The sequence below is a fragment of the Ursus maritimus genome, unplaced genomic scaffold, assembly GCF_017311325.1.
Source record: "Ursus maritimus isolate PB19 unplaced genomic scaffold, ASM1731132v1 scaffold_24, whole genome shotgun sequence".
Lineage (NCBI taxonomy): Eukaryota > Metazoa > Chordata > Mammalia > Carnivora > Ursidae > Ursus > Ursus maritimus.
In genome coordinates this window covers 24,532,270-24,558,841 of record NW_024424897.1, presented here as the reverse complement: position 1 = coordinate 24,558,841, position 26,572 = coordinate 24,532,270, and the positions used below count along the sequence as shown (strand labels likewise).

The 26,572-nt window shown below is 43.2% G+C and overlaps 1 protein-coding gene across 3 annotated transcripts in view; it reads left to right on the top strand.

The window, feature by feature from the left end:
- LOC103660517 (speckle type BTB/POZ protein) overlaps window positions 1-25,890 on the top strand; it is a 63,403-nt gene extending 37,513 nt beyond the window's left edge. For 2 of the 3 annotated variants that reach the window (XM_040640796.1, XM_040640795.1), the window contains 9 exons: window positions 5,088-5,231; window positions 5,896-6,017; window positions 8,665-8,816; window positions 8,957-9,084; window positions 15,712-15,889; window positions 18,674-18,729; window positions 19,349-19,471; window positions 23,201-23,343; window positions 24,630-25,890. In XM_040640796.1, coding sequence (XP_040496730.1) covers window positions 5,154-5,231; window positions 5,896-6,017; window positions 8,665-8,816; window positions 8,957-9,084; window positions 15,712-15,889; window positions 18,674-18,729; window positions 19,349-19,471; window positions 23,201-23,343; window positions 24,630-24,774 — 1,125 coding nt within the window. In that variant the 5' untranslated portion in view covers window positions 5,088-5,153 and the 3' untranslated portion in view covers window positions 24,775-25,890. The remainder of the gene's footprint in view (window positions 1-5,087; window positions 5,232-5,895; window positions 6,018-8,664; window positions 8,817-8,956; window positions 9,085-15,711; window positions 15,890-18,673; window positions 18,730-19,348; window positions 19,472-23,200; window positions 23,344-24,629) is intronic. The other variant, XM_040640798.1, reaches the window with a different exon arrangement.
- Window positions 25,891-26,572: the final 682 nt, after the last annotated feature.

Sequence of the window (26,572 nt, the reverse complement as noted above, 5' to 3'; positions counted from 1 at the left end):
TTTTTTTAATTCTCTGGATGACTGGATTAGATTGAAGATGGAGGAATGCTTATAGGAACTAAAAGAAAGATAAAAAAGAACTGCAGAAGCTGTCTTTGTAACACATTCCGGAGAGTGTTCTAGCCTAGCTGTGCATATACTGCAAGTTAAACTGTTGGGACATTTCCCTCCATTGTATAGGGAATTCAACTTCTGTACTCAAAGAATCCTGATTACGTAAGAGTTTAGTTCAAATTACTGATTCGTGTTTTTAAAATGAGGGAAATTCTATGCGATTTCTTTCCCCTTGTAGAACGAAGATACCCTTGGTACTGGATGAGAACCTTAGTTTTACCAGGGCTGATACTTGCGAGTGCCAGGCTAGGAGTTTTTGGCTTTGTGTGTAACTCATCCAAAAGAACAAATTAATGCTTCTCCGTACATTGCAAATCTAATCTACTCAGCGCTGTTCAAAGGACTCCTCTAGAGATATGTGAGGGGACGAGCAGAAAAGTTAATGAACTAGGGGCGCCTGGGTGGCACAGCGGTTAAGCGTCTGCCTTCGGCTCAGGGCGTGATCCTGGAGTTCTGGGATCGAGCCCCACATCAGGCTCCTCCTCTAGGAGCCTGCTTCTTCCTCTCCCACTCCCCCTGCTTGTGTTCCCTCTCTCGCTGGCTGTCTCTATCTCTGTTGAATAAATAAATAAAATCTTATAAAAAAAAAAAAGAAAAGTTAATGAACTAGAATGCAACTGGATAAGTGTTTCCGTCATCAAAGTATTTTTGCTGAATGCCTTGTTTTAGGCAGGCTGTGCTAGGTGATAAGGGGACACAAAGAAGAAGAGTTGCAAGTTCCTTTTAAAGAGCTTCAAGTCTACTGAAGGCAACAGAAGTGTTCAGAGGTGCAAAAGAAGGCAGAAAAGAAGTGCGCTGTACAGGTGTGATTGAAAGTACCACGCATGTGCATCATGACAACAGTAACATATTTTTTTATTTCTCTCTACTCTCCAGAGTTTAATGTGTAGTTGGAAATCATACTATATTGATTGACTGGAGTCTCTTGGCAAAACTAATTAGCAACTTTATGGACTCCTCATACCCACTAAGATGCATTCTGTTAGTGATTGCTATTGGTTGCTAATTTGATACTACCTTCATTGGAATTTGAGCAGTATTACAGTTGACAGATATTTTAAAGTACATTTTTTGGTGTGACTCAGAAGAGGTGTCACCTCATGGGTCAGGATTTAATAGAGTAAACAGGAAAATAAATGGTGGTGTATAATAGACATGTTCAGCCTCAGTTGTCAGCATACTGGGAAATTTGCTAAGCTTTGGAAAAGAAATTTCTCACTAGACAACTTGGATGGTCTTGTCCTAACTTTTTTGAAGCCAGGGATACTGTGTTTTGGTTGCTTGTTGTCTCCTACGAAGGTTCTCAAACCATGACCCTCAAGTAGACCACCTCTTTTCTGAAATTGTTTTTCTGCTGGGCACCTGCAGCAGTTGGCATGAAGTGCTAGAGAGTTCATGTAACCCTAGGCTGCTTTGGTGATGAACACTTTGCCCATGGTACCTGCTATGAGTGAAATTAATTAGACTTGGGCTATCCTAGTCAATTTCCCTCTCAGCCGGTTGTGTGGTTAGAGCTCCTCAGAGTCTAAGGTTCATCTTCCAGTGCTACTAACTGCTGGGTTAGACATTTCTTTAAAATTGGAATAAAGGTGATATTATTAAAAAAGAAAAGAAAAACCAAAAGACTTGGCTACAAAATAAATGTGAAGCAAAAAAAGATAGAAAAAAATGGCGAAGACCAAAGTAGTATTTTTTTTTTTTTTTGGTTGTAATAATGGACCATGGTTCAGTAACAACAATTAAGCCATTAAAATAAACTGTTTTTTAAACTTGTCTTTTTCTTAGGCTTAGAGAATCCTTAAATTATTAATTGCTAGATAAATTTGAAGTATTTTTTAAAACTTCAAAATAAACTTAAGTTAGTATTTTATGATCCCTCAGTGTAGAGCTGCACCGCACACCTCCAGAGCCAAATTTTATGCTCTTAACTAATGTGTAAAATTCACATCCTCATCTCCAGTCTGCCCACAAGATAGTTTTAAGTGGGAATTTTGAAATTTCATTCTGGCTCCTACCGGCAGTAATGGTAACTGGGATTTGTAAAACTGCCTAAGGTGCATTTAATTCATTACTAGACAAACAGTTCCTGAGAATGTGTTTTCCATCAAATGGAAGCACACCTTGATCACAGGTGATCAAATGCAGCATTTGGTTCTTGAGTGTATCATGGAATCATGAATTGCACAAACCAGGGAGCCCAAGTGCCACTGCATTGCTTAGTTTGCTAGCTTAAGTGAAATAGCATGTCATGTGTATAGAACTGTTAACTTCCATCTGTGATTACCTGGGATGCTTTAGTTGTAAATGTCTGTGGGACAGTGTTTAAAACCAGTGGGGACTCTGGTAATACCAATGGTGTTACTCTGTGGGGATACAACTGTGTCTTATTAATCCCCTTCCATGCTTATTACTTAAGTGGCCAGTGAATGTGTGTGAGTTGAGTGATTTTGTTGTTGTTGTTCATTTATACCTCTTTCTACAAGGGATTTGAGGCAGTTTTCAGAAGTACTCAACATATAAAAGAGTAAACGGTTGAGGGAATTATAGCAAAGTGAGTAACAGTGTTAAGAAAGTAATAAAGCTGGGGTGTCTGGGTGGCTCAGTCAGTTAAGCATCCGACTCTTGATTTCGGCTGGGTCACGATCTCAGGGTCTTTGGGTCAAGCCCTGCATCCGGTCTGCCCTCAGCAGGGAGTCTGCTTATCCCTCCCTTCTGCTCCTCCCCCTGCTCTCTCTCTCTAAAATAAATGAATAAAAATTGAAAAAAGAAAATAATAAAGGTATTATAGAATGAGCGTGTGATCCTAGAGTTTCAAGAGATGGCTTACAGATATGTCTCATGGCTTCCTAGTAGCCAGACAAAGAGGGCAACCTGATCAGTTATATTCATATTGTCTGTGCACAGCTGAAAACAAACCAGGTGTTCAGAAAATTCTCCCTTGGATATTATAAACCAGTGTTTGATGTAATGGAATACATCCTTACACTCTTCTTACAATACAATATACTTTTTAAAATAAAGCAGCACAGTAGGAAAAAATGGTATATACTCAAGTGGCTATCATCCCAAACTAACAGACATATGTATTTCCATATTTGCTTCAAATCATCCTCATTTGAAAAGAAACAGGAGAGAGCAACTTGAGATGTCTTACGTCCTTGTCCTGACCTCGTTCTTCTCCCGTGCTCTCCCATTGTGAATCTGATGCATAGCTTGTCAGTGTGTTTTTTTGTTTTGTTTTGTTTTTTTACTTCTACTGAATGCATATATCAGATCTGTAAATAATATATAAATCTTAAATTTGCATAGAATAAGGTACAGCATTTGATATTCCAAAACTTGCTTTTTTTCATTAGCATTGTGTTTGATCTCATCTCCATGGTGCTGCAGATCTAGTTCATTAATTTAAAATCCTGAAATATAGTTTTCCATTATATGGAAATAACCCAATTTAGTTTTCTATTTCCCTCCTAATGGATTTTTGGTTTATTTCTAGTTTTTCACTGTAATGAGCAGTGCCACACTGAACGGCCTTCTCAGTATCGTCTTCTGCCCACGTGCAGGGTTTCTCTAGGGCAGTGGTTCTTAAAATGTGGTGCCAGGACCTGCATATCAAGATCACTTGGGAACTTGTTAGAAATGCAGATATGTGGGCCTAGCTTAAACCTCTGAATCAGAAATTTGGGGGACGGTGGCCAGCAGGTGATTTGGATGCATGCTGAAGTTTAGGAAACCCCTACACTACCGCGTATACAGTTAAAGTAGAATTACTAAGTCTTAGTGTGCATGTATAGTCAATATACTGTATACAGGAAGTTCCTGTCCAAAATATACATCCTAGTTTACAGTCTCACCAGCAGTGTAGGACAGTTCCCATGTTCCCATATGTGGTATGGATGATTTTTTTTCTTGCTGGTCTGAAAGGTGTAAAACTTTAAGAACTATTTTATTTCGTTTTTTGTGAGCAATATTTTTCCAGGGTAGTTGGCCTTTTTCTTATGAATTTTGTAGAAAGCTTACATACCAATTCATAAATTACCCCTTCATCATGCATTGCAAGCTCTTTTTTTTTTTTTTTTCCGGTTTGTTTTTTGGCTTTGTTTATGGTACTTAAAAATTGTAACCAGATTCACCAGTGGTTTGAATGGCTTGTGTTTCGGAGGGCCTTGGAGGGGAGAAGTTGGACTTGGATTTGATTTGCTGCTGGGACACCCTGTTGAGATGTGCAGCAGTTATTTGAAGGTGGTCTGAGGCTTATGAGACAGGTCACAGAGATTTAGGAGTCATTTGTGTAAAGGCAAAACTTTGACACTTTGACACTGGGGGTGGATAAAATGAAAGAGTTTAATATAGATCGAGAAAATGATGGAAAATTCAAACAAGGGAATGACAATGGAGAAGGAGAATCCAATAAGAGAGATTGAGGAATGATCAGAAAACAGAGCAAGAAGAATCTGGAAAATTGGATAGTGATGGAGTATGTAAGCGAGGAGATCTCTAATGCTACAGAGGAAGGAACACATCTAAGAAAGGGGCGAATGTTTGCACCGAAGTGTAGGAGGAGATGAGACAGTAGTGGAGAGGTAACAAGGTCATTTTCTTTTAGGAGTGGAGTATTTGTGCCCCCAGAGAAAGGAGCCAGTGGCAGAGTTGTATCTGGTGTTCACGGTGCTGTCTCCTCTTTGGCAGCCTTTTCATGGATGTACTTTATATGCCCTTTGAGGAGATTCATTTGGTAAGATAATATTAGGAATTGGGCAGAGGATGGAAATAGGGTGATAGACTTGTGACTAGGAGGCTGCTTTCGATTAGGTGGTCTTCTCTGAGGTTAGCGTTGAATGCTAAGGAGCCATTTGAATGGTAAGGTAGAGCATTCCAGGCAGGAGACACAGTTTCCAGTCTGCAAGGTCAAACGGAAATCGGATAGTATACCATTAATCTAATAAAATCCTCATGCTTCTTGGGTCAACCAGGGTGAAGAGAGAAGAGAAATCTTTGTCCCCTGACTGTGGAGATCTTGTTTAACCTTCAAACTGGCGATGTCAAGGGTTCCAAGTCCTCCACCTCCGGCAGAAATGTCGAGTGGCCCCGTAGCTGAGAGCTGGTGCTACACACAGGTAAGTTCATGTTTTCGCCCTGTAAATTGTGTATCTTGGAAGGATTTTGGTGAATGAAAAGAATAAGATTTCTTTTCTTCATTAGGTTTCCTGCTTTCTCTAGGACATAAGTGTCAAAGAGCAGATACACCCAAAGTACTTGACAGCTTTCCATTCCTTGGTTTTCACATGGCATCTGAATGTACTAGGCCGGTGGTTTTCACTGGAGGTTGAAAGCGGGGTGATATTTGAAACTAGATCCACTTATAGCCACCTCGATGGAAATGTGTTCCTCTTTGGGCAACTCACAGGAAACCGGGTTTGAGATTTGCAGCCCCAGGCAGTGGCATCAGCATCTCAATTGTCAAGTGCCACTCTGAGCAGAGGCTTGTTTTAGGGACAGCTTTATTATCTGCTTGCCCACCCCTGTCCATGTTTTTCTCACTTTCCACCCTGTGTTTCTCAGAAGTGAAGAAATGTTATGAAAGCAGTTGGTCACTGTGAGATTTCTCAAAATGTGGGTGAGGGACAGAAAAAGCTGAGCCTCCATGCTGGCCAGACAGGGCTATCTTCCTATGGGACTCATGCAAACAGAGGGAGGAGGAAAAATGATTATTTGATCTGCAGCCTGTTTTTCAGGGTTGCCCACTTCCTATTTAATCGCTTCTTGGTTTTCTGTCAACAGATCAAGGTAGTGAAATTCTCCTACATGTGGACCATCAATAACTTTAGCTTTTGCCGGGAGGAAATGGGTGAAGTCATTAAAAGTTCAACCTTTTCATCAGGAGCCAATGATAAACTGAAATGGTGAGGAAGACTATATCTAGCTGTAAGAATTTTTCTAAAAGTTGCCTGTTTTGCTTGGTTTTATGACAGAACCTGACTAGAACATAAGATCCTTGAAGGCACACAGAGACTCTGTTTTGTTCTGCATGTATTCCCCAGTGCCTAGAACAGTGGCTGGCGCACGATAGGTGTTCATTGTAAAAAATAGTTTTAAAGATTTCTTTATTTGAGAGAGAGAAAGAGAGCATGAACGGAGGGAGAGGGAGAATCCTCAAGCAGATGCCTCACTGAGCACAGAGCCTGACACAGGTCTCGATCCCAGGACCCCAAGATCATGACCTGAGCCAAAATCAAGAGTCGACCACTTAACCGACTGAGCCACCCAGGCGCCCCTCACTGTATATTTGTTGAATTAATTCAGTGAGCATGTCAGGGATCAGCAAACTCAAATGGTTGTAGGGTAATATAAATGAGTAAAGAGGGCCGGTGTTATAAATGATATTCATACATGGGCTGCTCAGCTCCAGCCGTCTATAGCTTTGTGTAAATAAGGGCTGACCATTGTCATATTTGCTGATTTTTTAAGAAAAGCAAGAAATTTAGATTTTAGCATAAAAATCTCAACTTTTAAATTGCCTGCTTTTAAACAATAAAGGAGATTTATTTGCTGATGTAACCGGAATTCCCAGGGTATAGGATGGTTTTGAAGGTAGTTTGATCCAGCAGCCCGGTGGTGAGATTAAGGACCCCATCTGTCTATTCTCCACACTGTTGGACATCTCAAGTCTAGTTTTCCTTGTGGTTAAAGGATGACTGGCAGTAGCAATGGGTATAACCCACTACCATCCAACAGATGTCTTTGAACTTTCTCTGAATTAACTCTGTGGCCAAGAATATGTCCTACATGCACTGACTGGTTTAGGTTTGGGTTTCCTCCATCAATCTCTACAGCAAGGGGAATATGATCTGAGAGTGGGGCTCAGTCCCATCCAAACCATGTATCCCCTTGAAGAGAAGTTGGCAGTTAAGGATACAACCATATGTTTGCTGCCAAGACCAGAACACATGTGTATCAGCCACCCAGTTTTGATCTCTGATAACCTACTGAAGAGTTAAACCACTCTCCTTCCCTTTAGTATTTGTTGGCTGTGTCCATTAAGCAGTGTATTACTAGGCGCTGAGAGAATGCTTTATTCTTAGGTGTTGTGTTCATTTATTTAAGAGAGAAGAGCATGATCGAGCACAGTGGAGGGGCCGGCAGAGGGAGTGGGAGAGAGAGAATCTTAAGCAGGCTCCATGCCCAGCACAGAGCCCAGCGTGGGGCTCGATCTCCTGACCCTGAGATCATGACCTGAGCTGAAATCAAGAGTCAGACTCTTAACTGGCTGAGCCACCCAGGCACCCCACTTAGGCGTTGTATTTAAATTCACATCTTGAGCACAATGTGCACTGCATATGCACTCCCCGGAGAGCACTGGATTGGGCCACCTGTTGGAGAGAGGTGCCGTAACACTGGCAAGGCCTAAGGATACATATGGCCTATGTATTATATGTGGTAGAAGTAGTGTGAACCACATGCAGTTCAACTAATGACATTTACAACTTAACTCAGTTGAACCTATTAAATCTGTCTGAAATTTGTTTTGATTCATTGGCAACAGATTGTCATCTCTGACTTGATTTGGAAGCCTAGCTTGGAACTCTACCCTGTGTAATGGGAGTTTACTTTTGTCTGTGCTTCCTCCATACTGCCTTCTTTATTTCAATCTTAGGATATTATTGCCAGATTGATAAAATATCTGTAAAAGATTATGTACTATTTGCATATTTCTCTGGAATATTTTTTCCTCTCCCAAGGTGATATTAAAGGGCTCAGTGACACTTTTTTAGTGGGGAAGAGGGAGAGGGAGAATCTTTTTTTTTTTTTTTAAAGATTTTATTTATTTATTTATTTGACAGAGATAGAGACAGCCAGCGAGAGAGGGAACACAAGCAGGGGGAGTGGGAGAGGAAGAAGCAGGCTCATAGCAGAAGAGCCTGATGTGGGGCTCGATCCCATAAAGCCGAGATCACGCCCTGAGCCGAAGGCAGACGCTTAACCGCTGTGCCACCCAGGCACCCCGGAGAGGGAGAATCTTAAGCAGGCTCCATGCCCAGTGCAGAGCCTGATGCAGGGCTCAATCTCACAACCCTGAGATCATGACCTGAGCTGAAATCAAAAGTCAGGCACTTAACCAACTGAGCCACCCATGTGCCCCCAATATTTTGTTTTTCATGGTTTCATTATAGTCCTGACAAAAGAAAGGGCTGCCTTCCTGAGATTGACGATTAGAACAGAGTGGAAGTAGGCTCAATTTTAAAATATTTTAGGGGGAGAAAAGAGGGATTTAGGAGATTATGAAGAAAGAGAGATGTAAGGGATGTGTTGTCAGATTCTAGAATGCCCCTTTACTTTTGTTGTTTACTCTTTAAAAGGTACTCACGTTGCTCTCAAAAAGTGGTTCCCAAGTAGTCATTCTGCTGAGTCTGAATCTCCTGCTATGGGGCCTGGATTGGTTTTCTTAACATCTTCCTCTCTTGACAAGTAGTTGTTCTGTTTCTCCTGTCACTTCACAAAGCCTATAAACGTGGATGCTTCCAACCTATTTTTTCCCCCTGTTTTGGGCAGGTGTTTGCGAGTAAACCCAAAAGGGCTAGATGAAGAAAGCAAAGATTACCTGTCACTTTACCTGTTACTGGTCAGCTGTCCAAAGAGTGAAGTTCGGGCAAAATTCAAATTCTCCATCCTGAATGCCAAGGGAGAAGAAACCAAAGCTATGGGTAAATGTTCTCGTCTTCATTTGACTCCTTATTTTCACATCAAGCAACTTCATACGCAGAGAAGTTATGGATTTGATCTGGTTTTTTGTTTTGTTTTGTTTTTTGAGTCAATCTAAATATGACTTTTTTTTTCACTCCAGAGAGTCAACGGGCATATAGGTTTGTGCAAGGCAAAGACTGGGGATTCAAAAAATTCATCCGTAGAGATTTTCTCTTGGATGAGGCTAACGGGCTTCTCCCTGATGACAAGCTTACCCTCTTCTGTGAGGTGAGTCCTTTACCCCAAGGTGAGACTAGCAATTCCCAGACCTGACGGGTATCAGTAGACTTAATTACATCGTGTCAGGGATGGAAGAGAGAAAAGTCCCCAAGTGGAGTGGTGCTGCACGAATGCGGTTTCTGTGATGAAAACTGTGTCGTGATTTCAGGCTTGTTGGGCACTTGCAGCTTTCTGCTTGTTGCTGTTCTTGAAAACAGAGATTGTGCACTCTCTCGGGATGAGCGATTTTTGACTTGCTTGGGTCAGGATTCTGGCTTTTTCATTCGGGGTGTCTTCAGGTAGCATGTGGGTAGACTGGCCCTGCAGGCTGAGGAGAACGGCTAGCAGCTCGATATGTGGATTTATCCCTTAAACTTTCTGACTTCTGAAGTGTGAGGTCCACTTGTGTTTGACCCCAGATCACTTTCCTTTTCTGCTCTGCTAGATGACTTTTATCAGGAGTTGGGTATATCCGGTTTGTCTTGCTGGAGTTGTTGTGAAATGATGGCGAGAACCATTTTTTCTAGAATGAAGGGTAGGTAAAGCTCTCTAACTCGTGGTTAGCTAGGAGGGTTGTCTGTCGTCAGCCAGGAGAGTCTTTCTCTCACCGGTGGTCTAAGAGCCTGTCTGGGTTTACAGGAGAAGCCTTAAAATATTCCCAAAGTGAGCGTGAGTTGGAAAGTGGTTTCTTTAATGGGTGTATATATCTCATCAGTCACTTAATGCCCTTATCGGTATATTTCCAAATACTCATAAGCTCACAGCGTAGTGAATGAATAAAACGTCCAGTGCAGTGGGATCTTTGTGTTCCCTATACTTCGTATGGTTAAGAGCCTTCCTGAGCAGCACCGCTGGAGAGTGACCACTGTGTGTTCATGGGGAGGGTGCGAGCAAGTTCCCCAACTATCGGTGTGTTCTGCCAAATAACGGGCTCACGCTGTGAGTTAATGACAGTTCCAAAGGTTTACCGCCACCTGTGCAGCAGGGAAGGGTGTCCCTTAGGGATCTTGCCCTTTCGAGGAAGAGGCCTGGCCAGCAGTAGCCGGCTTCTCTCCCCAGTCACAGCTCATTGAATATTTCTGCAGAGTCGTTGCTGGGGGTTAGACAAGTCTGGATGTGGAGTATCTAGTACTTATTAAAGTACTACACTGAGTACATAAAATAGTTGCATAATAGCTACCTCCTTTTCTTTTTTTGTTGTGAAGTAAAAAAAGGAAATACTAGAGTATTTCTATAAATACGTTAAAATGTTGCAGTTGTTTTTGTCTGTGAACTTGAGTTTGGAATTTCGTGTAAGTCCTGCTAGTTACAGATCGTACTTAGTTGCCCAGGTGAAGAAGTGAGAACAATTAGGCGGTTTTATGTGAGGTTCGGTGAAAGCTTAAGACCATCAGTTTCGTCTTCACCTACCTTAGAGACCTGTATTTCAGAAAGATTTTAAAATAATGGAAAATTCTAATGTTGGAAATGAAAGCCAGTCTTTGAACTGTTCTCAAGGAAGAGAAATCTCCTCTAAATATTGCCTCTGTTGCTTTAGGCAAAGTGTACACCTTTATTGTCGCATCTTCCAGTCCACAGTGGGTCCGGCCTTTTCTCCCGTGATCCCCCTTCCACCCCATCTCCCCAGATCCATTCCAGCTGCTCCAGCTCCTGTACTGACATTCTTGATTTGGAAACCGATTGGCCTGCCCTCACTTGGCAGTCTCTCATCCTGTGGCTAAGTCCAGGGCTTCGCTTCCTCATATGAAACTCTCTCCCTTCGCTTCCCCATATGAAATTCTCTGAGGAGAAATCCTGTAGTTAAGTTTAGATTTGTCTTACTGACTTAGAAGGGAAGTGAGATGACACTTTGGAAATGAGGAGATGTTGAACAGGGAAGCGTCTGCTGAGTTCTGCTGATGCCATCGGTTTCTTACCATCGAACCAGGTGTGCCATCTGTTCCTCTCACACTTCTCTGTTGGCCACAGGTGCTGAGTGTTGCTTCTCATACTTGGGCTTGTGCCTAGTGAGACTCGTTTCTGTTCCAGGGCTCTCTGTGGACTTAGTAGCATTCAGCATTGCAAGACGGTTGCGTGGGGGGGGGTGTTGGATGTGTGGGTTTTAAAAATGTCTGCAGCTCATCTAAGTTCTTAGTGCTTTTCAGATCTAGATCATTCTTTGCTGTACATTCTGTCCTTTTGACCTGTTGCTCCCTTCTGTCCGTGGATTATTTATAAACAGCTATTTTAGTTCATATTTATATTTTGTATACTATTGGTTTTTAGCTAGTATTTTTTTTTTTTTAGAGGCTTTTATGAAGTTGATGTCCACATACAAATTTAGGTTATGAGTCCACTGCTCTGTCCCTCACTCAGCCTCTGGCCTGGGCACTTCCAGCCTGTCTTCCTATGGATTATTTATAAACAAGTTTATTGCATCTTGATAAAAAAGAACAGTTGTTCTGTGGATTCTTTTGGCTGTTCCTAGAGGCCACAGGAAGGAATCCTAAGGTGAAAGACTGAGAATCACATGTTTGTGTTGGGCTTTATTTCCGTGTATTACTGTTAATGAGCATTTAAGTGAAATTAGATGGCATACTGTCCGAATGCTGAGTGGGTGGTCTTGTTCAAAATGCGCCACACTGGGTTCACCTCCAATTCTCAGTGATGTTTTTGTCCGTTAGGAAATGTGCCAATTCGTCCAAGTTGATATGGCTTAGTTAACATATTTGGAAGCATTTTCAAAGCATTCCCTGAATTGTCTCATATCACAGTCCTTTGAGCTGGATTAGTTCTGTTATCTTCATTTCACGTTCCTGAGAGAAGCAGCGCCTAGGGAGGTCAGGTAATTTTTCCTAACATTGTACAGCAAATTAGTGTCAGGCCACGTCAGCTCTGCATTTTCCACTCTAGTGGGCTGCGCAACGCTGGGTGGGGCTGAATGCCAGTCACCCAAGGAAGCACGGGGCTCTACCGAGTTCTCGTAACAGTATTTACTTTGGTAATGAAAGAATCAGGAAGGCTGTACACTTTAAATTTTCTCTTTAATAGTTCAGTTCACAGAAATCTGCATGAAATGTTTTAGCTTCTCTTGCCCCTTCCCTGTTTATGTTGAAAACAAATAGCTCCTAACAATAAAGGTGCAGATCTTCTACCTTCGCTGTACGTACCTTCGAGAGGTGGAAGATTCCAGCGTCCGTTTGTGATATTGCAGTTAAAGTTAAAATACGAAATACCGTATGAAGTATGAAATACCAGATATGAACCGTGTAGACACTAGTTGACTCTTAAAGTATCCCGTTTCTTCTCAAACAGAATATCATTTCATAGCCTGGGAGTATGTATGTTTCCCAGATTTTAAATACATGGGTTTCTTCCTTTCTTCTTTTTTTAAATCATTTTATTAATGGATTATTTGGATATATTAGTTGAATAATGTGATAACAACAGTATTTGAGTGGTCTTGACCTCCGAAAATGGTGATTTTAATATGAAATGTTCTTTAGGTTATAAACATGCTGTAGTAGACCTAGCACCCAGCCCAACAGCATCACCAGGAACTTGGAACTAACCTGTATATGCTTCTTCGCTCTCCCTTCGGCCTGTGTCCCCCCCACTCACAGGGTGATAATGAACAGCTGTTTGAAACTGTATGCTATATGCTACCATTCCCTTGTTTGTTATTTGTATGCCCGAACAACGTACTGGTTTAGGTTTGCTTGTTTTTGTGCTGTATAAAAATGGTGTCAGAGTGTATGTAGGTTGTGTAGGTCACATTGCTTTTTTTACATTATACATCTAAAATGTATTTATACGTTTTATACAATTATACAATGGTGGGTGTAACTATAGTGCTTTCATTTTTAGTGCTATGTGGTAGTGTGTTGTGTGAATATACAACAGTTTGTTTATTCGTTCTGTTGGTGGTGGACGTTTAGATTGTGGCCAGTCTTTTGATTAGACGTAATGCTGCTGCTATAAGCCATCTGTACGCAGAGTCTATTTTTTCCTTGATTGTTTTAATTATCTAGAAGTTAAAAAATATATTTCCATTGGTCTTACTTTGACTTTTTATGTTTAGATAAAATGTACATGAATTGGCACCATCTTTAGTCTTTTATGAAATTTTCTTTTTTAAGAAAAGGAATTGACTTTAAAAGTGAGGCCCGTTTACGACTTGAAATGTAGAGGGTTATACAGCCTTCCTGAGACATTTTCATGTAGTCCTTTATAAGACGACATAAATGTCACAGTCACGTCATCTTCACAGCTGCAATTCTGAATGAGTCTCCATAGTCAACTTTATAGGCATTAAAAAAAATCTTTAGTTTTTCTCAAAATGGTCTCATTTTAGCATCATCATTTGCAGAGGAAAACAATCCCTTCCTAAGTTAAAAGTTTGGGCTCTGAAGACTCATTTGTGAATGCCATTTAAAATTTATTTTTAATTAAGCGTATTTAATGTTGGTAAGAGGTGCCAGACATTCAGCGCTCTGGAGACTCCAGGCATCCATATATCTACAGAACAAGTCTGGCTCAGACAGTAAAGGTACATTCTCCTTCCTGCTATGTTCCTGTCTGTGTCTGGAGAGAGGAATTGCCCCAGTGAGACGAATCACAGGCTTTGGACCCCGCTCATTACCAAGCACGCATCTAACCAGCAGAGGGTCCACTGGTAACCATAGTTGACATTCACCTTAGTTCTTGCCGGGTCATTTTACCCCATCTAATAAATTGCCATCAAGTGTTAATGACTTTGGGCTCCTATCAACCTGTTTTCACTTAAGCTTAGGAATCCAGTGCCAAAAGCATTCTCCATTCCCTCCATTGGCCATCCCAAGAGATTCCTGCCTTTCCCTGTGAGGAAGTTGGATTTAATTGGTCTTTTCCTTTTCCTTTTCCTTTTTTTTTTTTTTTTTTAATCAGTATTTTGAGGCTATAACTGGAAACAGGAAACTTCTACTTTTGGTGTTAGTATGAGAAAGTGGCTAGACCAAATTAGAGATCTACACAGGACATGAGAAAATCTCTGTGGGGTAGTTTGTGCTGGGTCCCGAGCTATTAAAATAATGTTATAATCTGGCTCTGATAAATGTGCTACTAATGTTAAGTACATTCATAATTGATTAACTTGGCTGCTTCATTGCTCAAGATCATAACGGTTAGTTTGAAACAAATGAATACATTTCTTGACCTGATAGTAAACATCTCACTCCTTCACAAAAGAGACTCCGGGTCCTTTGGATGCCGGGGCATTAGTTTCGTTTCTGGGTTTATGACTGCATTTAAGAGATGACTTGCATCTTGAAGGTTGAGAGAAATTTGGGTCATTTAGGACATTCCTAAGCTGTCTTTCTCATCTAATTTGTAGCAATATGGCAAGAGTGAAGAGCTGGTTCTCAAGGTGTGTGAATCCTGCTTTGCTGTCGCCATTTCTAGCCTCACGTAACGGACGGGGTGAGGCACAGCGGTGTTGTTAGGCACAACACTGGTCTGCTGGGTCTTACACTTCAGTTCGGTAGCTTCCATTTATTTTAGAATGCTGTATGATTTACACGTCCTTGTACCTGGCATGCTAACAAATCGATCTGAGTTTCACTGACCCATCTAGACGTTACCTTGGTTTTTATCTAGGCCGAACAGTTAGTTCAACTAGTTAAAGCATGCCGCCGTTGAAGTCATAGTGGCAAGTTGGATCCCTCTGCAACTTTGTTGTTGTCACTCTCTTCCAGAGCTGTAAGTGCACATCGGGCTGGAGCCAGCCCTCTTGTAGGTCACTGTCACAAAGGACTGAGGAAGGGTGTCAGTGGTGTGGTATATCTACCCGGTTACCACTGCTGGGAAGATCTTCCAAGCCCAGTTCTGTTCATGAGACTAACATCTCTGGGGAAGTGCTATTTATTTACCAGGCCCAAGAAAAGCTGCATTTTATTTTCATGTTCCAGACCTAACTAAAATAAGTGAAGTGTTCTTAGGCTTATCAGAGATTTTTTTCTTTTAGAGAGTTTTAAATGGTAGTTTCCATGGGAATTCTTTGTTTTAAAGATTTTATTTATTTATTTGAGAAAGAGAGAGTGAGAGAGAGATCACGAGCAGGGGGGAAGGGTAGAGGGAGAAGCAGACTCCCCACTGATCAGGGATCCCGATGCGGGACTCGATCCCAGGACCCTGCGATCATGACTTTGAGCCGAAGGCAGCCGCTTAACCGACCGAGCCACCCAGGCGCCCTACACTGGAATTCTTCCTGTTTAACCTTTTGCTTAAAGCAGAATAATTCTGGTAAATACTTGAGGTTTAATGTGTGTTGATTTAGGTCAGTGTCCCTGTCTCCCCCCCGTCTCCCCCCCTCCCCCCGCCGTTTTGCCCAGGTTTTCAAGGCAGGGGAGGCAGAGTTTATTAGCATTTCGAGGAGGAGGAGATTTGTGGGGCTTTTGCCTCCCATCCTAGGATGGTGTAGGATAAGTATGATTGCGGCAGATTGGAAATTACTTGATCCACAGGATAAAGCCTTGATGTGTGGAGGTGGTTTCAAGAGAACATGACTAACATTTGTATCCGAATGTACTACAGCATTGAGGTAAAAGTCATCTCTTCTCCTGCTGGGAAGAAAACTCTTGGTAACAAAACCTTTGGACTGTGTTTCCTTGTCTTTCATAGGTGAGCGTGGTGCAAGATTCCGTCAACATTTCCGGCCAGAACACCATGAATATGGTGAAGGTCCCTGAGTGCCGGCTGGCCGATGAGCTGGGAGGACTGTGGGAGAACTCCCGGTTCACGGACTGCTGTCTGTGCGTTGCTGGCCAGGAGTTCCAGGCTCACAAAGCTATCTTGGCAGGTTGGTCTTTAATCACGGGAAGCTTTAGTTTTGGTGAAATAAGGAAAAACAGTGGCTGCGTAATCACCTTTTGAATAACATCAGCTCTTTGAACTGGTACCAGAAAACCTGCAACTAAATATATTTTTTTTATGGTGGGGGCATTAGTTGTCATAAGCAAAAAGCCTACTCTCCGTAAAAGTGTTTTTGTTTCTCCTCTCTCTAGGGGACTTAGGCACCATTGTCAAGCAGTAGATGATGATGTGTATTGAATGCCTTTGCACGTAGAGGGTAGATGTCAAAACACTGGTTAAGAAAAGGTATTATCCCTTAGACAGGGACTTAGGATGTAGTGGAGAAGATTCTGGACTTGGGACTAAACCACCATCTAGCTAAGTCCCCCTCCTGGAGCGTTAGCCCTTCCTTCAGTACAGACACACTAGAAGAATGAGCATTTGGTAGTGACATGGAGGATTAGGTCTTGCTCTAACAATAGGCTGTTGTCCTTAAGACCAGAAAGACTGACAAAGGGCAGGAGCTGATGAGGCAGGACTGACTTTACCTCCCACGAAGGCGTAGAAGTCAGCCACAAACTTCTGTTCAGACCGTAAGACATAAGGGGAAATTGCGTGAACTTTCAGGCAACAAATTTCTTACCAAGACTCTCAGCTCTACCATTCTAAAATACACACCTGGCAGAACCTCAGTCTGGCTCAGTCTAACCGTCTTCCTGTTCCTGCTCTCAACTAGGTGTTACTGTCTATTGCCAGAGGAAGTCATCTCCTCTTAGGTTAGTGTCTCCACGCTCAGCTAGGCTCTTGGCCCTGCCAAGAACTCTTCTACAGATACGTAGTTAGCTCCCTTTCTTGTTCCTTAACAACAGGTACTCCAGGCTGTTTACCAGTCTGCTTTAATCTCCCGACTCCTAAAAGAGTTGCTTGCTACTTCTTCTGAGAGAAAATTGAGGCCCTTCTCCCTCCGCTCTTGCCTGTCGCCTTACGTGCATTTTCCCTGCTTTCTCCGTGGAGGAGGTGTTCTTCCTCGTGTCCAGAGCAGGCTGTCTCTTCGGCTTCTGTTTCGTATCACATGCCGCCTTCTCAGAAGCTTTACTTTGCCAGTAATACCCTTGTTGTCTGGTATCTCCACCATCTCTCTTTCTCCGATTGCCTGTTTACCCTCAGCCTAGAAACTGGCTCAGCCGTCTCCCTCTAGTTATTCATTCATTCATATTCATTTTCTCTGCCTCTGTCTCTCTCCCTCTCTCTCCCTTTCTCTTTAAATAGAGCTAAGTTTCTTGAGTTAGCACATTTACTGTCTCCACTTCTTTCCTCCCACTTATCCTCAGTTCACCTCCATGCCACGAAAGCAGTTTTCCAAAGTTCTGTGACCCGCTAATTCCTAAATTTGAGGGATTCCTTAGTTCATATATAATTTGACTTCTTTCTCCTGGTTTTCTCCTGGTGCTCTGGCTGCTTCTGGTGTGTGGCCTCCCTCTTCTTCACATGTCCCTGTCAACACTGGTGTCCCTAAGGGTCTGCCTCAGTTCTCTTTTCCTCTACTTATTTCCCCCAGGTGGTTTTATTTATTCTCATAGCAGCACATTGTGTCCAGCCGCTGAAGACCCTCTGAGCACACCGCTGCTTTGGACCCTTCCCTTTGTATTAAAAGCCAACAGCCTTTTTAGTCTTAACTTCTGTGATGTATTTATTTTAGTACCTTATAACTGATAAGCCTTCTGAAATAAGAGCAGTGAGAAGTAATGTCCCTTTGGAATAGATTAAAATATTGAGTCTCAGAGGGTTAAGTGATTTGCCCAAGATAATGTGATTAGAAAATGACAGATCCAAAATTAATCTTTTCTGACATAAACTATAGGCCAATGTTCAGGTTACCTGTTAGCTCAGAGTCCTACTATATATTCCATCAGTGCTCCTCGGGTGGAAATTTGGTAGTCTCCACCTTCATCAAAACCTCTGATTTATTGGACAATGTGATAAAATCTGAGGATTTTTTAGGCCTTTTATTACTTTCATGGTTGAAATTAAGTTGACTTATTTTTCCGTATTCGTTAGACCATGATGGGCATGGCTTAGAACACCGTTTCTCAACCTTTTTTCATTATCCCCACTCCCCCAAGGGGAAAAAAAAATCAAAATATTCCTAACGGGAGACATTAAACACTAAGGATTAAGATTTTGTCAGGAAGGGTTGAGCTGTGAAGGACCACAGATGGTTGTCATACCTTAGATTTTTTTGCCTCTTTGAGGTATTATCATCGCTGTTGTGAATGCATGGCTTGAAGGAACAGACCACCTGCCATACACAAGCATGCACTTCATCTGTTTAATGGGTGCCCTTGAGCCCTGCTTGGCCTCCTTGCCGTGTGGTCAGTGCCTAGAAGTGGAGAAAGTTGGTGTCCTTGTTCTAGGCAAAAATCTGGGTATTAGGACACCCTGCTTAGACCATGAAAGATCTTCCATTTGAACCCCCAGATCCACCCAGAGGAGATCGTTGTCATCCAGCATAGGTCATTTGAGTCATTTCGTTCAAATGTGAATGGTTGGAATGGAGCTAATGAGAAATTATTTTGAAAGTACTGATTTCTTTTTCCCCCTCTGTAGTAGTAGTCACTTCTTGGTGTAATGTAAGAAGAGAGGAATTTTACTATTCCGATATAATTTGAGGCTAAGACCTGTTCCTGTAGCGATGGGACAGGAAAGAAAGGGGTCTCCTCTTCATAACAGAGGAGCCAAGAGGTTTCAGTGTGATAACCTTATCTGTCTCTGTTTCCCTTTCACTTTGTAGCTCGTTCTCCAGTTTTTAGTGCCATGTTTGAACATGAAATGGAGGAGAGCAAAAAGGTATGTGACAGAATGAAGATACGTCTTTTTAGGGGCGCCTGGGTAGCGCAGTCGTTGGGCGTCTGCCTTCGGCTCAGGGCGTGGTCCCGGCGTTCCGGGATCGAGCCCCACACGTTCCCTCTCCCGCTCGCTGTCTCAAAAAAAAAAAAAAAAAAAAAAGCGTCTTTTTAGCTAGGTGACTGGATCCAGATGATTTCCCAATTTGACACCAGATTTATTTTTCCAGTCGTGTTATTAAAATGGAGTACCGTTCTCTGAACAGACACTTTCTGAGAGCAGGGAGAGGTGGTCCGGAAGCATTCTAGGTAAAGCAGACTCACTCTATCCCAGGCAGAACATCAGTCTTGGGTGAGGGTCTTAGACATGTGTTTCTCCTCAGGCAAAGAAACAACAAAAAATCAAAGCTACAGTTGTCTTGCTCTTGTATTTGAGAAGATAAAGGTGGTGCATATGATGGGAGAGGAGGCTGTTCTAATGAAATAAGGCAAAGAGAGAGTTCCCATTCATGTTAGCTTTTAGACGATACAAGCCTTTCTCTCACCAGAGCTTAAAACCATGAAAATTGTTTAGGGATTTTGTTCTGTTGGAATGTTTCTCATTTTCAGTTTTTCTGGCATAGAATCGGGTTGAAATCAATGATGTGGAGCCTGAAGTTTTTAAGGAAATGATGTGCTTCATTTACACGGGGAAGGCTCCGAACCTCGACAAAATGGCTGATGATTTGTTGGCAGCTGCTGACAAGGTGAGATAAGACTAGAAAAGGAATCACAAGAGGAGGAGTGTTTGTGACCTCTTGAGTTTCATGACTAGGCCTCTGTGTTACATAGTAGGTAAGATGAGCGTGTATCAGTGTGGCCAGGACAATCCTGGATTACAATTATTGATAGCACCCTTTTTATTTTCCAAAGTGTCCTGTGTTGAATGAAGTAACTTATATGGGTCCCCTGATTATAGAAAAGAAGGGTAAGTTTGATGTGTACCTCTCTTCTCTTCCCCATCTCACACGTAAGCACAGTGATAGTAAAGGTTCAGATAATACTAACTTTGGGCTTTATAATTTACAAAGTGTTCTTGAGTTCATCAACTTTTTCTTTCTAAATAGTGAGGGATTTTATTTTATTTTTTTTTTTCGTTTTTCTTTTAATTCCAGTTAGTTAACATACAGTGTCATATTAGTTTCACGTGTACAATATAGTGCTGAGCAATCCCATGCATCCTGCGGCTCATCGTGGGACAGGTGCGCTCCTTGATCTCCAGCACCTGTTTCACCCTTCCCCCACCCACCTCCCCTTGAGTTCATGAACTTTTATTTAAACTTTGTAAGTAAGAATAATCTTTTACCCAGTGTTGTGGTTAGCATTTTCAACTTTTACCTAAGTAGCTGTTGAAATATACCGCACTCGGAATTACAAGATGATCAGTAGCACTTTGGGAAAAAAGAAATACGACTGCAGTGAGTGCGCACGTCAGTCAGGACACGTTTCAGTTTGAGAAGTGTTTAAGTGTGAAAATTAAAGTACGGCTCTTAGAATCAAGGAACTAGGGTAAGGACCAACAACAGTAGGCCAGCGATTCCCAAAAGTCTGGGGGAAAATGTTAATGAAACACTGAGATTAAACAAGTCAAATTGGGGTTCTGGTGTGTTGCTGTCTTAACTGCAAGATTTCTCAGAATCTTTTTAGTATGTTAATGTGCACAATGAGTTTTCTAAAAGAATATGATAGACCACATTTCTCTAACTTAGTCAACCCTGAAATCCTTTTCCTCAAGAATCACCGCTGGGGATTAGTGTCCCCCAAAACACATCTCGGTAAACTGATTTTCATTATGTAGGTGTGTCACAAAGAGCTCGGTAACCTGTCCTCCAAGGCCCTGTGGTCTGAGGAAGCACAAGCTGGGGGGTTGGGTGGTACTTTTTCCTGCAGAGTTTTTCTTAAAAGAGCTTATACGTGGCCAGTAGTAGACCCCGGGAGAAAGACCGTTCCCGGCGGGAAGTGATGCTCCTCTTCCTGCCGTGACACTGCGGCGCCCATCTGGGGGCAGAGCTGGCTCAGACCCGAGGGCGCGAGAGCCTTCCCAGGATTTCCCCAGAGGAGGAGTCTCCTTCCACCTTTCTTTGCACCTTGAGAACAGAGGAAGTGCATGTTTCGACAGTGGAGCTTTATCTTTATTGATCAGCTTTTGGGAGTGTTTGTAGAGGATGAGGCCCGTAAACCCTCATTGATTAGGTTTGAAAGGATTGAATAGTAGCCGTATCCTTTCAAGATTTTATGAATCCAGTTAGGCAATGTGAGCATTCCCTACCCTCCCAGTCTGGCTCCGCTCTGACCACAGAGATCTTGCTTTCAGTGGAGGCAGTATGAAAATATATGCTGTGAGCTCTGGAGAGGTAGAAGCCACAGTGTTTTATAAACATGCCTTTATAATGATCCTGTCTCACCTGCCTTCTGATGTGCAGTGAAGTTTATACACCCCAGGTATTTATCCCCCTCATCTTCTAGCTCCTGTAAGGATGAGTAGTATCAAAAAGCCCACTTTTCAGACAGAAATACTGAGGCTCAGCAGTATATATTTTCAGACCCAGGGTTTGACGTCTGTGTCATTCCTGGGTTTTCATTCCTGTTCCTCAGCCAGAGAACCTACTGGGGAACCCCCATAAGTACACAGAGCATGGGGATCAGCCTAATTGACATTCTGTGGATGGTATTTTCAGTACAGTGTGTTAACTTACAGTTTTAAAAGATAAAGTAGTCGAATCACAGCAGTGCTTTAAATGTATGAATGAGAAGTAAGTGTAGGGTGCATTTTCAAATCCCATTCAGAATTTCCTGTCAGACAGTCTTTGCTCCAAGCTTATTTGAAAACATTTTTACCTTTACACCTCATTGTGAGCTTCAGGAAAACAGAATAAGAAATCTTTCATGGAAGGATCTAAACATCTAGAATTTACCCAAGAGGCTGAAACAGCTTCTTCTGAGCTTTTCCAGTCTCCGGGGGACACGTGTAATTAGACCAAAAACAAAACAAAACACGTCGGCCAGGCCTGGGAGACACAATTTCAATCTCCTGGGTAAGTACAGCCATTAGGCAGGTTTTTCAGAAGCATAATTAAGAAAAAAACTTTGTCCCCCAAGGGACAAGAATGGCTACTTTTGTCTAATTATGCAGTAGGGATCAGAACTATTCACAGTAAAAGTCCTTTTAAAAGAATGTATCGAGAAAGGATAAGAGGAATGTTCTGTGCAGCACTGTATAAAGACTGAACATTTACTCAACCTTTTCCAGCCTTTTAAAACAAAAACAGCAACCTAATTTCTTGCTTGTGTAGTGTCATTCCTGTTTTCCATGGAAACTGTTTTCCAGTTACTCAAATGTAAAAAATTAAAGCTGCACCAAAACCAATAAAACTCTCTTTTTGCTGCAGGAGATCACAGTGCCAACAGATATGCCTCCTCACCCAGAATTCATAAAAATAAAATTGTCTTGGTTTGATTGCCATGATTCAGCCTGAAGGAGTTATTGTGTCATTGAGTTCTGAGGTCCTCAAGATGGGACCGATATGGACGCTGTGGATACCCTTAAAGCAAACCGCTCTCCTATGAACTGATCAGTGATGTTTTATTTTGTGCCTCCTTTTATCCCTTCCTCTTCCTCACTCCTGAAGTTCCTTCGTAAGTTCATAACCGAGAGCACATAGTACAGTGGCATCAAAACAAATCAACTAGATCAGAGGAACCCAGTGTTAACCTGGACCTTCATTTCCAGAACATTTATACCCTTGGAAAATAGGAAGTTTTTAGACCAAAACCGGATCCAGGGTCTCTGCTGCTTTGTTCCTACCCTGAGAATCTTAACCTCAACCCCAATAAAGAGGACTCCATTTATCCCTTTCTCTTTAAAAGAACGCCTTTGGTTGACTCTCATTCAGGACCAGCTAGTGGCAGAGATGCTGGTGACAGTCCCCACGGGACTCCTTTTCATAGCCCAATGGGCCAGTTGGGAGACCTGCCGGGCTGGTGACATCGCTTAAGTAGAAAGGACTGTGCTTCACACTAGTTTGGCTGTGACTTGAAAGGATAGCAGAAATGTAAAAAGTAATGTCCCGTTGGCTTGAAGCAGGCTTACGCCTCATTGTAGGGGAGGGTAGGTGGTGGTGGTCCAAGAAACACGTGAGTCCCTCCTGGGGCAGGTGAACTTGAGGGTGTGGGTGTACTCCCTAATGGCCATTTTTCTAGTCGGTAGACTTGAGAACTTAAATGGCAGCCACGCTCGGTACTTTCGCGGTCTTCCTTTCAGCCTTGGGGCGTGCCTGGGCCGTATCACTCGCTGCCGTAGTTCAGTAGCCTGGCCACGCTCTGTGCAGTCTGGCTCGGGAGTCCAGTTCCGTGGGGCCCCGCTGAGGAGCACAGCTTCGGTGGCGGCCGCCCAGACGCGCTGCCGCCCTGACCACAGCCGTGCTTGTGTCTTACAGTACGCCCTGGAGCGCTTGAAGGTCATGTGTGAGGACGCCCTCTGCAGTAACCTCTCCGTGGAGAACGCCGCAGAGATCCTCATCCTGGCTGACCTCCACAGCGCCGATCAGCTGAAAACTCAGGCGGTGGATTTCATCAACTAGTGAGTCGGCATCTTAAAAGCTGTTCTTTCAGGAGAGTTGGGCTGGCTAGAGAAAGGAGAAAGACTTTGAATTAGTGAGTAAAGCAGGCGAGTGGCTTCATTAGCCCCTTGTAGTAGTAAGTAGAGGGTTTTCATCTTTCCCTTCAGCTTGGCAGGGTGGAAGATGGTTTTGCTCTGTCTTGTGGGGCTAATCCGATTGGTGAGCGAGGTGTTTTCCTTCCTCGCGGTGAGGGGAAACAATGGCATGATAAGCAGCTGGCCTGGAAAAGCTGTGTGCCCCGAGTGGCAGCACCTTCCCTTCCCCCTCCTGGGCTTAGTAGAGGACATGTAGATCTCTGGGAGGACAGAGGTGTGTTCTGCGTGGGTTAGTAGAACGTATCTAACAGCTGATTGTGGAGTGGGGAAAAGAGAAGGGATAACCAGTAGTCGAGGCTGTTAAATACTGTTTGGGAAAGGAAGTGTTCATTCCAGTGGATCTGTGCCTTCATCCTGAATGACGAAAGACCTGGCCGTATTACCTTCTGCAGTAATTCTCAGCGGGACATGTTCTACTCCCTTGCCTGTTGGAGAACAAAAGTTGGGGAAAATCCAAAGGGGGAGAAGCAGGCCTTAAAAAGCCCTCACAGCAGCAGTTCTGGGCTGAGGCAGGTCTAAAAGGTTGCCGGGTTGATGGGTGAACATTACTCAACACAGAAAATGACCCCCAAACAGGAATCAGCTTCCTCGATGTAAGGTTGCTTCGAAGGAGTTTACCAATTACGGCAAAGGTGGGTGGGAAGGGACATCTAAATGTTCCTTCTAGTGACAGCCTGCTCCGTGCTGGACGCTTGCTTGGTGCTCTTTAGATGTGTGGTTATGACCCCCTCCTTTTTGATTGACTAGGCCCCAGGCTATGATCTGCTCTGTGGTCAGGGACCAGAATAATGGCAAAGCCAGATGGGAGCTCAGAGCTGCCCGACCAGGAGAGCTCTCGCTCTTTCCCTGTATTAGCGTCACCAGTGGATATAAAGAGCATTGACGATGTAGAGAAGGGGCTGAGGAACGTTTCACCTTTTGTATTTGAGAGTATCAGGGCTCAAAATGCAGATTTTCAGAGCTGCAGCCGCCCCAACCTGGTCACCTATCTGCACGTTGTCAGACAGACTCTGTGTATATTCAGGGCTGCCTGAAGGTTCTTGCAATGGCACCCTCTGCAGTGAACTCTGGGAGGTTGGACTGCCCCGGGGGCTGTTGACTCCCTCCCTCTCGTGCGCCTTTGGTAATCCGTCTCTCCACGTTTCTCCTAGTCATGCTTCAGATGTCTTGGAGACCTCCGGGTGGAAGTCAATGGTGGTGTCACACCCCCACTTGGTGGCTGAGGCATACCGCTCCCTGGCTTCAGCACAGTGCCCTTTCCTGGGGCCCCCACGCAAGCGCCTGAAGCAGTCCTAAGAGCCCGCCTGTCGTAAGACTCCGTTTCTTTTCCTGCAGCGGCAGCCACTGCTGCTGCCACTGACCACCAGGTAGACAGCGCAATCTGTGGAGCTTTGACTCTGTTGTGGGGGCAAAAGACGGCATCGTGGCCCCCAGACTTTTAAAACAGCACTAAATAAACTTGGGGGAAGTGGGGGGAGGGAAGGGCCCGGGACCTGGGGCTGCTCAACCTAATGAAAACCCTGTTGCTGCGTCACTGTGTTCCCTCTGGCCTGGCCGAGTTTGGTACTGTGGGGATTCAGCTTAGGCGCCGGCCCTGAGGACATCCCAACGGTGGTACTTCGGAGAAACCTGTCTGCATCTGACTGAGCAGAACCGATCGTCAGGTGCCTGGAGCAAAACAGAAAAAAAAAAGAAAAAAAAAAGGACATTTAGTTTTAAGAGAAGGGAACAGAAAAGGAAAGAAGAAAGGATTTTTGCAGAATTTCTCAAAAATCAGTTTGTGGATTCCAGTAGTATTTATGTTGAGAGAAATTTTAGTCCATCCAGCTGTGCTAAAACTTGGATATTTGCGACAACTCCTCACCACCACACAAGTATCAGAAGAGCTCTCTTGTTGTTAGCACTTATTGTTTGCCAGAACAGAATACATCCTTTTATCCTTTTATGAAAAATGACAAGTGAAGGCAAGAGGGGAAGGAGGTTATTTGAGCTGGAAGATGCGTGTTCTGATGTGGTGGCTTTTGCAAAAAAATCTTTATTGGTGTTGAAAACTGGAAAAAATAATTCATCCAGAATTCATGCTGTCTTGACAAGAACTATGGTTCTCTGTTTTTAGATATTGTGGAAAATGTTTTTTGGCATTTTTCTCTGATTTTATTTCTCCTCCCTCCCCCCTTTTCTAAAAAAATAAAACACAAACGAAAACAATAAAAAGAAGAGAAAAGAAAAGGAAATTTTATTATAATGCTGTGTGACAAAAACCCCAGCCCAGATTGCTCAGCTGTTTGTACCTGACTTGCCACCTGCAGAGGAGCCAGTCCTGTTCCTTCCAAGTCACCCCTTTCCTGCAGGGGAGAACTTCCAAATGTTAATTTTTTTCTTTTTGAAAATATAAATAATTACTATTTTGTACTGTGTGGTATCTCTGGTCTTTTGTTTCACTCACCTGGCTGGTTTTTTGGGTCTGCATTCCTTGAGGGATTTCAGAGGCATCGTTTGATCCTTCAGCTCACACAGATTATACGTGAAATGTCTATCCGTGGGGATTTATCGCGTCTCCCTCATCCCGAGCCGCCTCTGTGAGCTCCCAGCATCTACTAGTGTCTTGTCCTCCTTGAGTTTCTCGAAAGCCACATTCTAATGAGGGATCAGGCTCCCTCCTCTGCCAAGGCAAGTGATGGGAGTGGACTTTTCTATGCCCTACTGTGTTCTAACACCTAAGTCCCAATCTCCCTTCTCCTAGCTAACTATAAAAGATCAAGGGGACGTGACTGTGGAGATTAAATAAAGGGAAATCATTATCTCTGACTGGTTCTGTCACTGACTTGATGTGTTTCCAGAAAAGTTAATGTCTGAATTCCCAGTGGGCTCACAAGGGCACTCCAGGGCTGCTCTGCCTTTGTCACGGCAGTGTTGGACAGGACAGGACAGTGGGACACACTGGAAGATGCAGTGGCCACGTGGCCAAGGCGTGTACTATTTGACCTGAGATGGACACTCCGCGTATTCCACCTTCCATTTCCCTTAGTGACTTTGGCCTTTGCAGATTTTCCAGTTTTCATTCATGTTGCCAGCCCGAGAATGGACTAGCTGT